Source organism: Varanus komodoensis, unplaced genomic scaffold (assembly GCF_004798865.1).
Source record: "Varanus komodoensis strain SLA01 unplaced genomic scaffold, ASM479886v1 scaffold54, whole genome shotgun sequence".
Classification (NCBI taxonomy): Eukaryota; Metazoa; Chordata; class Lepidosauria; order Squamata; family Varanidae; genus Varanus; species Varanus komodoensis.
This window is the reverse complement of record NW_025336142.1, coordinates 1,667,897-1,683,154: the sequence shown is the minus strand read 5'-3', so window position 1 is coordinate 1,683,154 and position 15,258 is coordinate 1,667,897. Positions and strand designations below refer to the sequence as shown.

Sequence of the window (15,258 nt, the reverse complement as noted above, 5' to 3'; positions counted from 1 at the left end):
ATAAATAAATAAATAAATAAATAAATAAATAAATAAATAAATAAATAAATGCAGGAGGGCCTTGTTTGTGCTCACAGTCCATTCTTCTTTCTTCGGAATGTGCTCTAAAGCGGCCTTCATCTTCAGACCCTTGTCCATGAAGGGCAGACAACCGTGTTTTTTTCCCTGACCGATTTTGCAAAAAGTCCTTCATGCATACATTGTTCTTGTTCCTCAGGGACAGTGGCAATGTGTTGGCAGAACAACTGCTTTATTCACCTGTTATTGTCATAAGCTTGTAACCATGGTAGCATCATTCTGAGGGATGCTTGAATGCTTCCTATATGGAGGTTCTCGAGACCTGGATAGTCATTACTATATCTCTTATGTACATGTTGTCTGTAATCACTGTCTTTTTGTAGGGTTGTCTAATCTCATCACATTTGTGAATAGCCCCTGAACAAAGAACCTCCATATTGGATGCTAGGCCATTGATCATAGTTTGTGTGATCACAGGCTGTGTCCTTGCTTGATAGATCCTGAAATAACTCCAAATTTGATTGTGACAATATATGTATTCCATCACTGAGTGATCAGATACTTTGAGCATCATTGAGCAATCAGATGCCAGCTCCTGGCCAGTCAGTGGAAACTTCCTAAAAACTGAGCATGGTAGCATGTTCACTTTCTAGTGATCATGAAAACAAAGATGCCAATGTTAGAGTAATCACACTTATCCCATAATCCTTAAAAGCAGGATCGCTTCGCCATGTTGTAAATGTATAAATGTCATTAATGTCTCAGGAGTCCTCTAATTCTTAAATATGCTTCATCAGCCTGAATGTTATCAACACTGTCCCAGGAGTAATCTGCTGTGTTCACGTGACTTCCGTCTGTTGATTTGTCATGTAGAGTGGTGCTCACATTCATGTAGGACCATTCGTTAAACTTTTGTTATGGCTAAAGTTGTTTGTGAGCATCCATAGCTGAAGTTTGCCAGAAAGCGTGAGTTCCTAGGGCACAACCTTTAATTTGGATGTGCATGGGAATTTTCATCAGATGGCTGCGTTTGGCTCTCTGGTGAGCTGTATCTCAGAGGGAGAGGGGAAGGAGGCTGGGGTAGCTTCTGGTGATCTCATACCCAGGCCACCCAGGTGCCCCCCTTCCCAGCCCTGAAATGCCCCCTTACCCATCTTCTGGTCCCTTTCCCATCATTGGGGCACAGCTAGATGGTTCTTCCCATGACAGCTGGAAGGGGGTGGGGGCAGTGCCTCATCTGACACCAGCCAGGTGAGCTAAGAGGATACTATGACTGATGGCCTTGAAGGCCACTGCAAGGTCTTGGAGAACTAATAGAGCTGCACTTCCTCACAGTCCATCCCTCAGTGTAAATGATCCATGATGGTAATCAAGGTCAGAAGCAAGGCTGAAAGGCATTCAAGAAATCATTGTCATCCATTGCCACTTGAGGCTGTCTGTCTCCTGGGGTAGCCTGATTTCTGAACTCTGGTATTTGCCTTAAATTGTCCAGTAATATTATTTTAAGCTGGCTTCAGAAGCAACCTAGAATAAGTACAAAACTGTATAAAACTTGAGTGGTGTGTGTTGAGCACAAGCATGTTCAACAAAGAAGTGGTTTAAGATGGTACGAAAATATATATTATGGATCACATATTTTCGTGTGTGTGAGGGAGGGAGGGAGGGAGGGAGGGCAGATCCAGTGCAAGTAGGACATTTTGGAGAATAATGTAATTGGTCAGGGAGCCTCAAAGGCCCCCAGCGTGGCCCATCCAGCTACCCACCCCTTCCTAATCAGTTTATATAATCCATTTGGCTTGTGCGTTAATATACAAGCAACCGCCTTGATTTGTTGTTGTTGTTGTTAGTCACGAAGTCGTGTCCGACCCCTTGATTAGCTTAACGTAAAGTACCTGTTTGCTTCTGTTACACGCTAGAGGGCAGGGGCAACAAGCATCGCCTATTTCCATTAGCAAAATGAGTGGTCTAATTACCTTGTGTCTCATATTGTAAGAATTAATGTTTGTAAACTGTTTCAAGAGGCTTAGATTAAAGATGTTATACAAGTGGAAAGAATTATTCTTGAAAATGATGAGTTGAGTTTCTGTAACAAGGCAAAACATGACAAGAATTCCAACAGTGAACTGTAATCACTTGAAGTGGTGCATCTGCTTGGGTGTTAAAGAATATTAATGTGATTTGTTAGGGAATGGAGGCAAGCTTCGGATCAGTACAGTGTGTTAACTGTGTGCTAGCAGTGTATGGACTGATAAAGTCTAGTTGTCCAAAGTCTATACGTTTTGGGTTATAATTCCTAAATGGGTGATTTTTGTGTTTTTACAGATTTATATACTGTCAGGAATTACTCTGTGTCGTAATGAGTTTGTCAAAAAGCAGATTCAACAGGCTTTAATAAATGTAATTTAGTATCTAAAGGCGATCCTTATCTCTATAAGGATCTCTATAACAAATGATACAGAAACTAAGCATGTGGCTGGAAGATAGAGGTTCTTAGGAGAAGTGCAAGGTTGGGAGAAGTTGTACCCACCCATTCTGTGCTTTAAGCCTCCTTCTTTACACTTTATAAGTGTAAAGCGGTAGGAAGCAGTCTGGATTCATACACTTGGGCCTTAAATGCTGCTCGTCTTAGTTTTTGTCATTTACAATGCAATCTTATACATGTCTACTCAAAAGTAAATCCCATTGAATGTAGTGGGACTTACTCCATGTTAAGTGTGCACAGGGTTGCAACCGGAAAATTCAAAATTTTGTTTTAAAGGCAACTTTACATGTCAAGTTACATCCATGTTTATACTGAAGTGTCTTGGATTGAGGGGTGTAACTCACCACAGAGAAAGTCGAAATGGTTTTTTCATCTCTAACTGGCAACAGATTTTTGGTTCATTTTATTATTGTAATCTGTATGTTCTGAAACTAATATATAAATTGACCCTGGTAATAAACAGTGATCATACTGCCTAAAATATGGAAATTGCTGAAAGTAAAAGGTATGATTGTGTTTGGACAGGAAGGAAATGTTGCCCAGTATGGTATTTAAATCATTAAATTTTATACAAGGAATTCTGCAGCTTGTATAAAACATGTATCATTTCTAAAAATTACTTTACACTGCCTTAAATGATATAGTGCCAAAACAGCAACTTCCTTATTTGTTGTTTTTTGAACAGGCCAGGTCTGTCATAGCTGTTGGTCTTGGCATTGCAGCTGTTGCATTTGGAGGTAAGAATAATGCAAGTTTAAAATCAAATTAGTTATATGGTAATAGTATGTGGTTTAATAAGAAAAAGACTCTGTAGTATGTCAGACCACTGGTGTACAACAAGCTTCAGTCAGGGCAGAATACAGAGAAACAGAACGGTTTTCCACGGACAAAGGTGCCAGATGAGGTGTGTCCATTTCCCTGCCTGTTCAGTCTGTCCTCAGAATGCCACATAAGGAAGGCTTGGATGAGAATCAGAGGAAGGAGTGAAGAAACAGCACTAATTCACGATATGCAGCTGACACCATCTGCTCCTGGCAGGCAGTAGCAATGAAACATGAAGATACGGAGTGCTGGAAGGGCAACAATGAAGGAGCTAGAAAAGATCATGAAGTGTAAGGAAGTTCCACTGGAGGCAAGGCCAGGATCGTCCATGCTAGTGTATTCCAGATTACTGTGTGTGGCTGTGAAAGCTGGACGGTGAGGAAAGCAGGCAGTAGGAAAATGGGTGCATTCAAAGCATGGCAGTGGAGCAGAGGTTGCCCTGGATAGAAAGAAGGACTAGTGGGCCCTGGATCAAGTCAAGCCAGAGCTTACCCTGCATGCAGAAATAACAAAACTGGGACTATTGTGCTTCTGGCACGTCTTAAGAAGGCAAGACTCACTGGGGAAGACGGTGATGTTAGGGAAACCCAAAGGTGGAAGTTGGAAGGGAAGACCAGAAACGAGATGGGTTGAATCCATCAGGGAACCCACAGCCTCATACTTGGGGGAGCTGAAAGAGCTCTCGTGGGCAAGGAGTTTTGGAGGCCTTTCATTCATAGTGTTGCCATCAGTCAGAGACCCCCCTGAAGGTACATAGCAACCATAACAACACCTGTTGCAATTAATTTCTGCCAGGTACAGAAATGATTCCAGGTTGCAACTCCCGAAGGTTGCTGCGAAGTAGAAGCACACCAACAATGGTATCTAGTAACACTTTCAAAGACTAAGTAAGGCCCCAGTTTCAGGTGGCGTATGATTGTCTTCCTCCAGTGGAAGCATCTTGCAGTTGTACATCTCACGCAGAAGAGGGACATGAGGATTCAGAGTGCAGGGAGTTGCCTGCCGACGACACCTGACAGCGTCACTTCCCCGATTGATACTGCCAGCCCCCCCCCCACCCCCATGGTCAGGGCAAAGGGGCCAAAGCAGTCCTGAGCTCAGGGGGTTCTTCACCTCCTGCCTTGCCTTTGGCATGCAGACTCTTCGTGGTGCTGCCAGAAAGCTGGCAGCAAGGAAGTAATCTGATAGTAAACGGGCTTCTCCTTCCGTGTTTGAAGGAGATCCAGAGTTGATTTGGTGTCAGTTTCTGCTTTTCACTATCCATTTGACATGGCTTTCATTTTTACTCACCCCGGAACTCAACAGTTCCTTCAAGGAGCTTAAAGGGAAATGTTGCTCCCCGCAGTCAGGGCCACGGTTCCACAAAGGAGTTGTGTCTGTTAAATGGGGTTGTTTATAGTGCACCAGAGCATCTTGCCAAAGCAGCTGGGATGCATCCCCACAAATCCGGTTTCAAATAACCTTGGATTTGCCGCCATTGTGTGTGAGGTGAAGATGCAGTTCTCTCTGCTTCTTTGTGGATAGAATATTAAGAATTCAAATTCCCAGCCAATGAAATAAATCTAATTGCACTTCATGGGCTTCCTTGAAACCCAGAAGATGAATTTACAGAAGTGCACCTGAGCAGATGGACCTGCATATTAGCATTTGTCAGTATTCTCTTAAAAGATGGCTTCCCTTATTGTGCTGTAAATAGGAAAGACGGCCCGCAGCTGGCAGCTTGTCCTAGCATGGTGCTGGGCTTTTCTCCAAAAGCAGCCACTCAGGGAACCGTTTGAATCAGGAAAGGGCAACAGTTTGGACCTCCGGACAATGAGATGAAAAATCGGTTTCTTTCTCTGTTTTCGTGCTGAAATTACTGTTGCTGCATGCTTGCTTAACAGATGAGCAAATGTTAAAATGTCTTTTGTTTCAATGTTTTATAGGTCGCTACGTGTTACACCTCTGGAAGCCACTAGAACAAGTCGTCACAGAAACCGCAAGAAAAATTTCAACTGCTGTAAGTTTGGAGCTAGTTTCTGGACTATGAGATTAAAAGAGCAAGAAAGGAATTTATTCTTCTCTGTGATGCAGAGAGACGTGCCTGCCCATTTTATGCAGCTTCCTCTGGGGGAACCACTTGGGGTATGGAGAAGGGCAGGGGCCATCCTGCCTGTCAGAGGGGAAGATGGAAGAGATGGCCCAGACACGTGCCTGCTTGTTAAACATATCGTTAGAGCTGCAGTTACTGCCTGCTGGCAGGAGAGGTGTGTGTGACAGGGGGACAGAGTGCTGGAGGGGCGCAGAGGAGGCCAGCGGGGCACGGGGCAAGTGGAGTCACCTGGGGCAGTGTCAGGGCGGGGAGCACAGCAGGGTGTTGCTTGTTCCCAGGGCGGCCTGATATCGGAGAGGCTGGGTGGTCCTGGGGACAGCGTGCTGGGTTTAAGGTTAAACTGCCACCAGAATGGGAAGACAGCAGCCTTGCAGGAGTTGATTAGCCTGAGCCAGGGAGGCCTGGTTGGATGGTACTGCCCACCTGGGTTCTCCATGTTGCTGCAGAGAAGGTCTGGGGAGTTGGGGAAGCAGAGTTGCTGTCATGATGCCACTCCACTGACAGGGTTCCTGATCCTGCCGTCTTCTGTGTCTTTCTCTGAACATGGGGATTCTGCTGATGCGGCGCCTTCCCTGTTAGATCGCACTCTCCCTTCCTGGTCTATTCGGGGAGATCTTTGGACTTGTGCTCAAGTTGCTTTTGGCCTGGGCTGGAGGTCTTTGGTATGCACGCTGAAGCTGCCTTGTGAGAGCGGCTTAGAACTCCACGGCAACCACAGCTCTGTACCAATTGCTATCCAGTCCCCGTCATCTGTGTTTGGTTCCATACTTTGGATCTGGTTGGGGTTTAGATTCACTGGTTTGGATTTGGGACCTTCACAGGGGCAGGGAGCCAATACATTGGCAGCTGATTGATGCCAGAAGCAAAATGGTTTCCTGTTGAGTCTTGAGGATTTACCAATCACGTTGGCCGGCGATTCTGTCAAATTCCTGGTAAATGGGGCACTGGTCATGGTGTTTAGCACCATCTCTCCTGACCGCCTCCTCCTATCTAGGGAAACTCGAGTGAGTAGGACATTAACTAGAGCGGCAGAGGCACAAATTAGGTTTCTCCTGGGCTAGAGGTCATTTGGAGCAGTGAGAGTGGCCACGAAATGGTGCTTCTCCGCACCACTGCATCAGCTCAGGACAGGGTTGTCCAGTGAAGTTTTTTCCATCAAAGGCCTGTGACGCTCTTGCTCACAAAAAGGAAAGGAGGTGGACCTGCAGCGCACCAGGAGCATTTGCGGGTGACTCACTCATTCATGCTTGTGTTCTTGGATGCCGCTTGGTGCATTGCAGATCAGATCGATTGCATCTGTGCCGATTTGGATGTTCACGCAGCCAGCGCAGGGCTGGGGGAGACAACTTTTGCCCCGGCGGGTCCTGCTGCAGTCAGCAGATGCGGGCAGGATCTTTGGGGAGGTGAGGCCTGCCCCTGGTTGTGCTTGTGATTGTGCGGCCTTGTGCTTGCCCGCAAGGTCAGACGGGGAGAGCCAATAAGGCAAGTGGCAGTGGCCTCTTTACGGCAAAGTGCAATCAAATCCTGCTTCAAAGGGGTGGTGGGAGATGTTTGTTAAAAATAAGGACCCCATGGTATTGGATAATCTCTGACTGGTCCTCAGCACTGCACTCATGCACAAGGTCCTGGGGTACATGGAGGCTTCTCCAATTCAGGGGCTTTTGGGTGAGCCAGATTATCTAGATCCCTTTCAAAGCATTGCGTGTTTTCTCCCTTAAGGTAACTGGGTTCAAAAGCAGTGAATGCTCATTTTGATTGAATAGCGCAACTCCAGCTTTTAAATAGAAATTCTGCGTATTTATGGTCACACAAGACATAGAATGGAGCACTCTGTTCCGTACACCACACCAAGAATATTTGCGGGTGACTCACTCACTCATGCTCATGATACTGGATGCGGTCTAATATTTTCCAACATCACCCCTTGCATCCAGGGTTTCTTATTCAAAAGACTTCTCAGAACTTCTGATCTAGAAATCAAAAATCTATTGATCCACGTAGAGACTTGCTTGTTATTCCATGCCAATAACAGCCTAGTGTTGTCTGAATTATATTTTTCAAGACTGAGAGTAAAAAATGATTTTTTCAGAACTGCAAAGAGACCATACAGACTGTTTTCCTCTTGGCTATTGTGTCAAATTTTGAAAGAAAAGGGATGGTCTTATCTCTTCCAGCAATAAAATCTCTTCATCAGAAGATAAAAGGCCGATCGTGCCTCACAGTCAGTCGGAACCCTTTGTGCCTGTGCATCGTACGATTCTGGCATGTCCAGACGCTCTAAACCAAAGAGCGGTTTGAAGCTTTTTCAGACTTTACGATAGCATGAGCTGTGACAGCGGTGGGGGGGGGTACCCCAAATGAGCATCTCTTTCTAAATCCGAAATATGTATTTTAAGAGGAGACTGGATTTGGCTCCTGCGTGTCATCCTTGGTCTCCCTTAGAAGAAGAGGGTGCACTTGCAGTCATTTGCAAAACCCTGGGTACTTGGGAAGGCTTGGGGCAAAGGTTGAAATGTGCTCCCCATGAAGGCTTTAGGGGGAAAATGCAGAAGGTCAGGCCACTGCTGAGGAGGGAGTGTCATTGCCCCCAAAATCTCTTTCTTGGTGAAAGGTCCCTCCTCCATCGGTTTCTTAAAAGTGTGCCTTCAGCAAAACATTGAGGGAAAGTAAAGGGAGGTAGACTCAAGATGAGGAAATACTAATTAAAATGGTGTACACAACTTGGCACACCCCAGAATAATTTTTAGGAAATGGTGGGCAACCCATCTGAGCTGCCGCTGGGCCACCTTGAAGGAACTGTTAGTATGTGCCGAAGTGGGGATTGCGGAAGGTGGCTGGACATCCACCTTTTGCCATCTCAGGAGGAAACACCTGTTTGGCCAGAGGATCCCAGAAAAGGCTGTGGCAAGGGGGAGGGTGCTAGGAGAGCCCGTCGTTCCCTGTGGTGTCCCCGAGCAGCCTGCAGGCGGACTGAGAGCAGGGGGCGGTCTGTCCAGCAGTGTGCCCCATGGTCTTTCAAGTGCATCGGGAGCAGCCGGGTCACAAGCCGCCCTGAGCACCACGTTGCTGCCCTTTTTGGCATGCCACCTCATGCAACCCCACCCCCGATCCTCCCCAGGCCAGTCTGTGAATGCATTAGTTGGCGTAATGGAGCAACACCACGAATGCAGAGCTCCAGAACATTGTGGCACAGGCAGAAGTTTTTTAAGGCCTACTAATTTCAGTTGGATAATCAGGTACATGCTTAAATCTTTCCCCCTAGAGTCCTATTAGCAGGGTCAGGGAATTCTAGGAATTTCCTAGAAATTCTTGCTTCCCACATTCGCAGAAAAGCTAAATGAGTATCCCTTGCCATCCCTCTTTGATCGTCCTTACTATGTAAATTAAAATATTTTGAAACCACATAATATTTTTAGAAAACATTTATCTGGAACACTGAAAATATCAGATACTTTTCAATATTTTATACTACAAATGTAATCTGATATAATTAGCAGGGGGTTTTTTGGGCGGGGGAGCATTACAACAGAGGTTGCCAATCTAAAAATGAGAAAACATGGAACACAATCCCCTAGTTTCTATTCACATATTCATGGTATTTCTCATGCCCAGGAATGTCCTTGTATCCAGAAAGATTCCTAAAATCTGCAAGAACTTTGCTGAGCTTTGAATATTATGGCATAGAAACAAATACCCCTTTCATCTTATTCCTTGTTATTGTCTATTTTTATCATTTGTTTTTAGCTGCTTCAAACTTGTCAGTATTGTTATGATTGTATGATATTTTAGTACTTTCTCTGGACTGTGTAAACTGCTGAAAGAATTGCAGCTGTGGGGTAGTAAATAAATAAATAAATCTTCTGCTTGTGCCTGTTTCCATGGTCTTTGTTAATTCTCTTCTATTTACAAAGTACACCTCTGTTTAGAAAGGTATACTGTATGATGCAAACCACAAATTGCTGGAAAATGTTCCTAAATTATGTGTATTATTTATACTAACCTACCTGTATACATTGTGCTTTTCAGTTTTATAACCAATAGAAACAAACTAGATAAGGTAATCCTGAGATATTTGGCTCACGTGTCCCACAGTTTAAAACAACACAACACGCTAATTCCCACCCTATCCATTCCTTCCATGCTTTCCCTAATGCAGCTTCCTGCTGTTGGTTCCATGGATGAAAAAACAATGCACTGTACCGTCGGGCTATTTTCTTTTCTCCTTCTCTAGAGTGGTGGCTTGATTATTGTTGAGCCCGGGTCCCTTGGCTTCAAAACGAGTGCGCTGTCCTCAGAAGAGGACTGGCCATTGTAGTGCTCACACAGATCTAATCACCTCACCTTGTCTCCCACACAGAATCTCTCTTCATACTATAAAGGTGGATTTGAACAAAAAATGAGTCGGCGAGAAGCTAGTCTTATTTTAGGTGTGAGGTGAGTGTTCTTTCATGAAAACAAACCTGTTCAGCTTCCAAGCGTGGAAGAAGCATGGTAGAAAATGTAGGAGAGGCATGCGCCCCCTGATGGCCACATGTGCAAATCGTGCTGCCAAGCCAGCTTGCAGGCAAGTTGTGCTGCCTGAGTTGTGCGCAGGCAGCGCACAACGCAGGTGACAAGATGGTCTGCCCCGTTGTCCCCCCGATCCTTGCAACTGCAGCGGAGTCGGCGGACTGGTCTGGGGTTGCAAGAGCGCCCATTGCGGGTTGAATGATCCCTGGAACTGGCTGTGTTTGCCAGGGTGGCTTGTCGCCCCCAAATTAGCCATCCTGGGAAGGTTGCCTGAATTTGGACATCACTGTGGCTAGTTGCCCACAGTGTGTTGTCATGTTTGACAAACCCAGTCCTTCACTTAGTTGTGTGTCTCTGCACTAAAAGAAGTGGCAGAAACACAACTATTCAGTTTGCTGTCTGCAAGGAAAAGCTAGGCTACTTTGAAAAATGTTGCAGCACTTGTTAGCATGGATATATTTCCTCTCTGCCGTGCGCGCAAGGCAGCTTACAGAATGAAACGACGGTGTGTGCATTGCTGGACCTGATGCCAAAGGAACACGGATCAGCAGAGGGGAATGAGCCAGTCTGAATACTGCTTCCCACACATGCAGCCTGCAAGTGCAGGGAATGCTGTGCATGGAAATCTGTGTAAAGGGCCCGAGTGCAATGGACAGTGCTTCTTGGCTGCGTGTGTCGCTTCTTCGTTGAGCCTCCTGGCTCAGAGCAAGCCCTCCTGCCCAGGCAGCCTTCCTTATACTCTTAACCTGTGACGGTGCTGCCGTGCCTAGGCAAAATCTGTTTAATGCCTGGGAAAAAAGACCGATAGGCAAGAAAGAGGCAGTCCGCTGCGTCGCATCTCTCTTAAAAACCGTACGCGTGCGAACTGTAGTGCTGGATCTCCGTGCCTCCTCCTGCCGTATGGAATGGGCGGAACCACGTCGGCATTCTTTCTCTTGGAATCTCAGTTGTCTTCCTGTAGTGGCGGCTGGAAGGCCAAGTGCTTGCCAAGTGGGGAAAAGCCTCGCCAGCGCCCGTCTCAGCCAGGGCCTCAGCAGTGTTGCGAGACTGGAGGATACCACTGACGTGGGCAAGTCACAGTGAGAAAGCACCAGCCATCCAGTCATTGCTGAAGCGCATGCCTTTGCCACTGGGTGAGGGATCGCTCTTCCCTTTTGGGGCACCTGGGGAAAGACCCATCCTCCACTGGGAGCGGGGCCTCCGCAAAAGCTGCGTGGCTTCCTGGCCGCCAGCCCGAGCCGTTCTCTGCGTGTGCAGAGGTGGATGGGTCATTCTCGGAGTCCCCCAGACACAAAGCCATGGCTTGTTGCAAAGAGAATGTCTTTCTTTGGCTGTGCAGTATTGTCTTCTGCCCACCAGATGGCAAAGATCTCTAGACTTTGTTTTTCAGAAGCAAACAAATGGGTAATTTACAGTCTGCAAGAGTCATTATTTATGTTAAGCGCTCTAATTTTATTTATTTATTTATTTATTTGCAGTCCATCTGCTGGCAAGGCCAAGATTAGAACTGCCCACAGACGAATCATGATTTTGAATCACCCTGATAAAGGTGCGTTGATATTGGCTGGCAGGTAACATGCTGCCCGTGCCCATCTCATTACTCGGTAATTAGCCGCACGCTTGGGAGCTATCGCACATTCTGTGCAGGGCACGGCAAAGTAAATCTTCGGACGTCACCTGTGGTACGTTTGGCTTGTATAAAACAGCTCCGCGTCCGGCCCACCCAGACCATAGCAGGGCGTGGAATGGCTACCTCCGGGGCCATTCACTAGATCACAACTGTACCTAGCCGTCAGGCAGCGAGTGTCCGGAGCTGCTGTGCCAAGCTGTTCCCCTTGGGAGAAGGGGAGGCTTTCCCATGCACTGGTGCAAGCAGCCACATCTGCTCGAATAGAATCTTTGCCACCATAAATAGACACTGAGCGGGGGATCGCACAGGACAAATATGCGTACTAGACTTTAGTGCTCTTAAAAACTATAAAGCCAGGCACAGATGTTTTAACTAGCCAGGTTTTTAATGTAAACCTATCTCCCCCCATAGCTCTTATTATAACTTTAACTACACTGCAGCTGGTTGAGAAGGAAAGCCCATATGTTCGTTGCTGCTTCCACTCCGATACAACAGATGGCTGAGGGTTTCACAGTATTTAAAAAGCCAAAAAGGGGGAAGCGAAGATTTTTATATCTGGATGGCAGATTTATAGTTCATTCATTTTCATTTTGGGAATGCAAAATTAATTCTGACCTCATTAAGGTGAAAGGTGTAGTTTGCGCCATTGTTTTCTTTTAGTATTTCTTTGCTGCTGCTGCTGCTGCTGCTGCTGCTGCACCGGCTCTTGCATAGTGAATGAATTGCCCGTTAAGGTGGACTGTGTGGATCTAGGCTGAATTGCATTATGCAGTGGCTGCCTTGTGACGATGATGAAACGGTGGCCAGAATAAGGCCACTCTCCGTCACTGTGGCTTTGCTGCATCACGGTTCGGCCCTGTGGGAGTCGTGGCCAGGGCCTCGCACCTGGCTGCCGCTTTACATACGCTTCTCCGTGAACAGCGGTGGACAGGACGGGGGTTGCCGCAGCATGTAGCTCCCCTGCAGGGCTCCCCAAAGGCAGCCGCCGCAGGGGGCCTCCCTCCCCTGCCACCTTCAGAAACGCACCTTTAATTAAAAACTTGAGAAAGACATCGCATCAGCTTCCCCTTTCTGTTCCTGAACCTGCTGCTGCTTGGCCGCACGGAGCACCGAAGTTGCTTCCTGGTCCCTCGCAGTCCCGTCCAGGTAAATCCGTCCATCTTCCACTCCCTTGCTTTCCCGTCACTTTTCTCCCTACTCGATATTTCTCTCCCTCGTTCTTGCCTGGCTGCCTTTCTCTCTCTCGCCACTTAACCCTCCACCTTGCCGCCCTCTCCCAATGGATCCTTTCCCCTTGCTGTTCCCCTCCACCCCACCCCCAGCCCAGTGAGGTGGGGGACCCTGCCGTAGTGACTCCTCAGCTGCCAATTACAGGAAAGGCATGTGGCAAAAGCATCAGTGGCACGTGCTGTTTCCACCTCTCCCCAGTCAGTCTTCCTGAGGTTTATCTCTCCCCAGGTTTGTTTTCCTTTGCCATGAGGCAAATCATGTCCAGGCTTATTTGAAGGGATATGCAAAGGGGCCCACCTGCAGCTCACAGGTTGAAGACTTGAAAGGGAAATGATGGAAGCACTGCTTTCACCTGGCTTCGCAGGCCCTCCCTGCACCATGCGGAGCTTGCGTCCGGTCTCCCCAGAACAGATCGTGTGCCCTTAGTGGTCCCTGACGCTTCCATAGCGTGCTGCTCCTGCGAGCAGGTGCTTGGAAGGGGTGGTTGCAGCTCCCGGCTGCTGAAAGCACACCTTGGCAGACAAACAACTAGGTGTGGACTAGCACATGGCGAGCACATAACAGCTGCCCTTGGATGCTGTCGTAGTTTCCGTGGTGGGAGGCAGATGGTTGGCCCTCGGGGGGGAGAGTAAAACAACCCAAATATCAAGCTTGCTGAACTGAAATCAGATTGTTAGATGGACTGGAAAGCAGTGACAGGGTTGAGGGCTGGGGGGAGGAGGACGTTCTGTGTTTTAAAAGCTTTAATGCGACGCTGTGGGTCAGCGTCTCCCCATGTGCCTTGAATCGGGAATCACATGCACCTTCTGTGGAAGCTCACTCCTTCGGTACTAAAATTATGCTTGTGAGGGATTTCCTTCCAAGATCGCAGTCAGAGATGAAGTAAACCTGCCTTCCTGATCTCAGTCTTTAATACTGTAACGGTGCACAGACATTGCTGTTCTTGTGGAATTGATCTTCGAAAGGCGTCCTGCCATTGCCCTTCCCTCCTGAGAGCCAGAGTTTAAGCCTCAGTACTAAACCAGCAAGACTTCAAAGGCATCATTAGTGTCATCATCCGACAGTGGACAGTCTACATAATTGCTCCATCCTGCCCCAGCCGGCAGGTACTGAGCAGGTCTGGAGGCCATGCCTGATGCTCCTACGACAGTAAATTATGCAGGCATTTCAGAGAAATCTCCAGAGTGAAGCACTCTCTGATTCCGGCCTGTCAGACAAGACATCAGCCTATCAATGGAAATAAGGGTGGGCCTATACCATGCCTTCAAAAAAGTAGCAATTTCCTAGATGATTGAGGCCTTTTGTCATTTATGTCAACGCCTTCTATCAGCTTCCTGCTAGAAAGACAATGAAATTTAGTTTGTGTGATGCCAGGTAAACAGTGATTCCAAAAATAAAGGACCACGTGATTCTGTGGTTAAGCTCAGCATTTTATGATGTTCACTTTATTTTTTGTTTTTGTTTTAGGTGGCTCTCCCTACTTAGCCACAAAAATCAATGAAGCGAAAGACCTGTTGGAATCCAGCAGTAAACACTAAGACCCCAGGATTTCTGTCTGCAGAAATTCAGAACATTTTATTACACCCAGACAACCCCATCCAGGGCCGCAACAGCCCCTGGTGTGACTGATTTCTTTTCTGCATTGAGCAAGAGTGTCAGAACTGGTCTGCGGTTGCAGGATTGTGAATGCAGTTCTAAGAATACTTGAAGGTGCAATTCGGAACATTTAATAATAAAAATCGACCCTGCTTTGCAAACCTGACTTGTGCCACACTTGCAGGAAAAGTGCATTGCCTGGATATGACACCTGAGGTGCAACCGCATCATGCAAAAAGGTACCTTCCCTCCACAGAGTACCCAGCATGGCAGTTTGCATATGTTCTCTCCTCCTGCAAAAAGACAGAGCGTTTTCCTTGAAGAGGCCCAGTACACTCTAATCACATGCGCTGATTGAAGCACTGTGCATGATGAATTTAATTCTGGGCTTGGACCTGAAGCACCTCTTCCCTGTCAACCACATCTCTTTCCTACGTAGCCAAAATATTTTGGGCTGCTTTTTAAGGGCAGTAGCTGTTGGGTGATATAATTCAATAATAGTGTCATAATAAAACAGGGAAATTAATAAAATAATGAACATCAGCATTAGTCACAAACATGCAGCTCAGGCAGTATTAAAATCCAACGTGCAATGATATGTAAAAGCAAAGAAGGCAAAGAAGCAATTAAACATACTCAAACAATTGTTTGTTTGTTTGTTTGTTCTGCAACATCCCACAGTCAAAAAGAGTTGGGTCTTGAAAGTCCTCTCCAAAGCCTGTAGTGACGGGGCCCGGCAAATTCCAAATGGCAGCCTATTCCAGGGGTGTTGGGCAACTGCAGAAAAAGCCCTCTCCCTTGTGCTTGACAGCCTGCCTGTCCCAAAAGATGGGTAAGTGACAAGGGGCTCTCTTTTTGAAGTGTGACCAGTTTGCCACA

The 15,258-nt window shown here is 46.8% G+C and overlaps 1 protein-coding gene across 2 annotated transcripts in view; it reads left to right on the top strand.

Annotated features, from left to right (window-relative positions):
- Positions 1-15,024, top strand: part of DNAJC15 (DnaJ heat shock protein family (Hsp40) member C15) — a 20,543-nt gene extending 5,519 nt beyond the window's left edge. For both annotated transcript variants that reach the window (XM_044448296.1, XM_044448295.1), the window contains 5 exons: positions 3,186-3,237; positions 5,248-5,321; positions 9,772-9,848; positions 11,402-11,472; positions 14,251-15,024. In XM_044448296.1, coding sequence (XP_044304231.1) covers positions 3,186-3,237; positions 5,248-5,321; positions 9,772-9,848; positions 11,402-11,472; positions 14,251-14,321 — 345 coding nt within the window. In that variant the 3' untranslated portion in view covers positions 14,322-15,024. The remainder of the gene's footprint in view (positions 1-3,185; positions 3,238-5,247; positions 5,322-9,771; positions 9,849-11,401; positions 11,473-14,250) is intronic.
- The last annotated feature ends 234 nt before the right edge of the window (positions 15,025-15,258 follow it).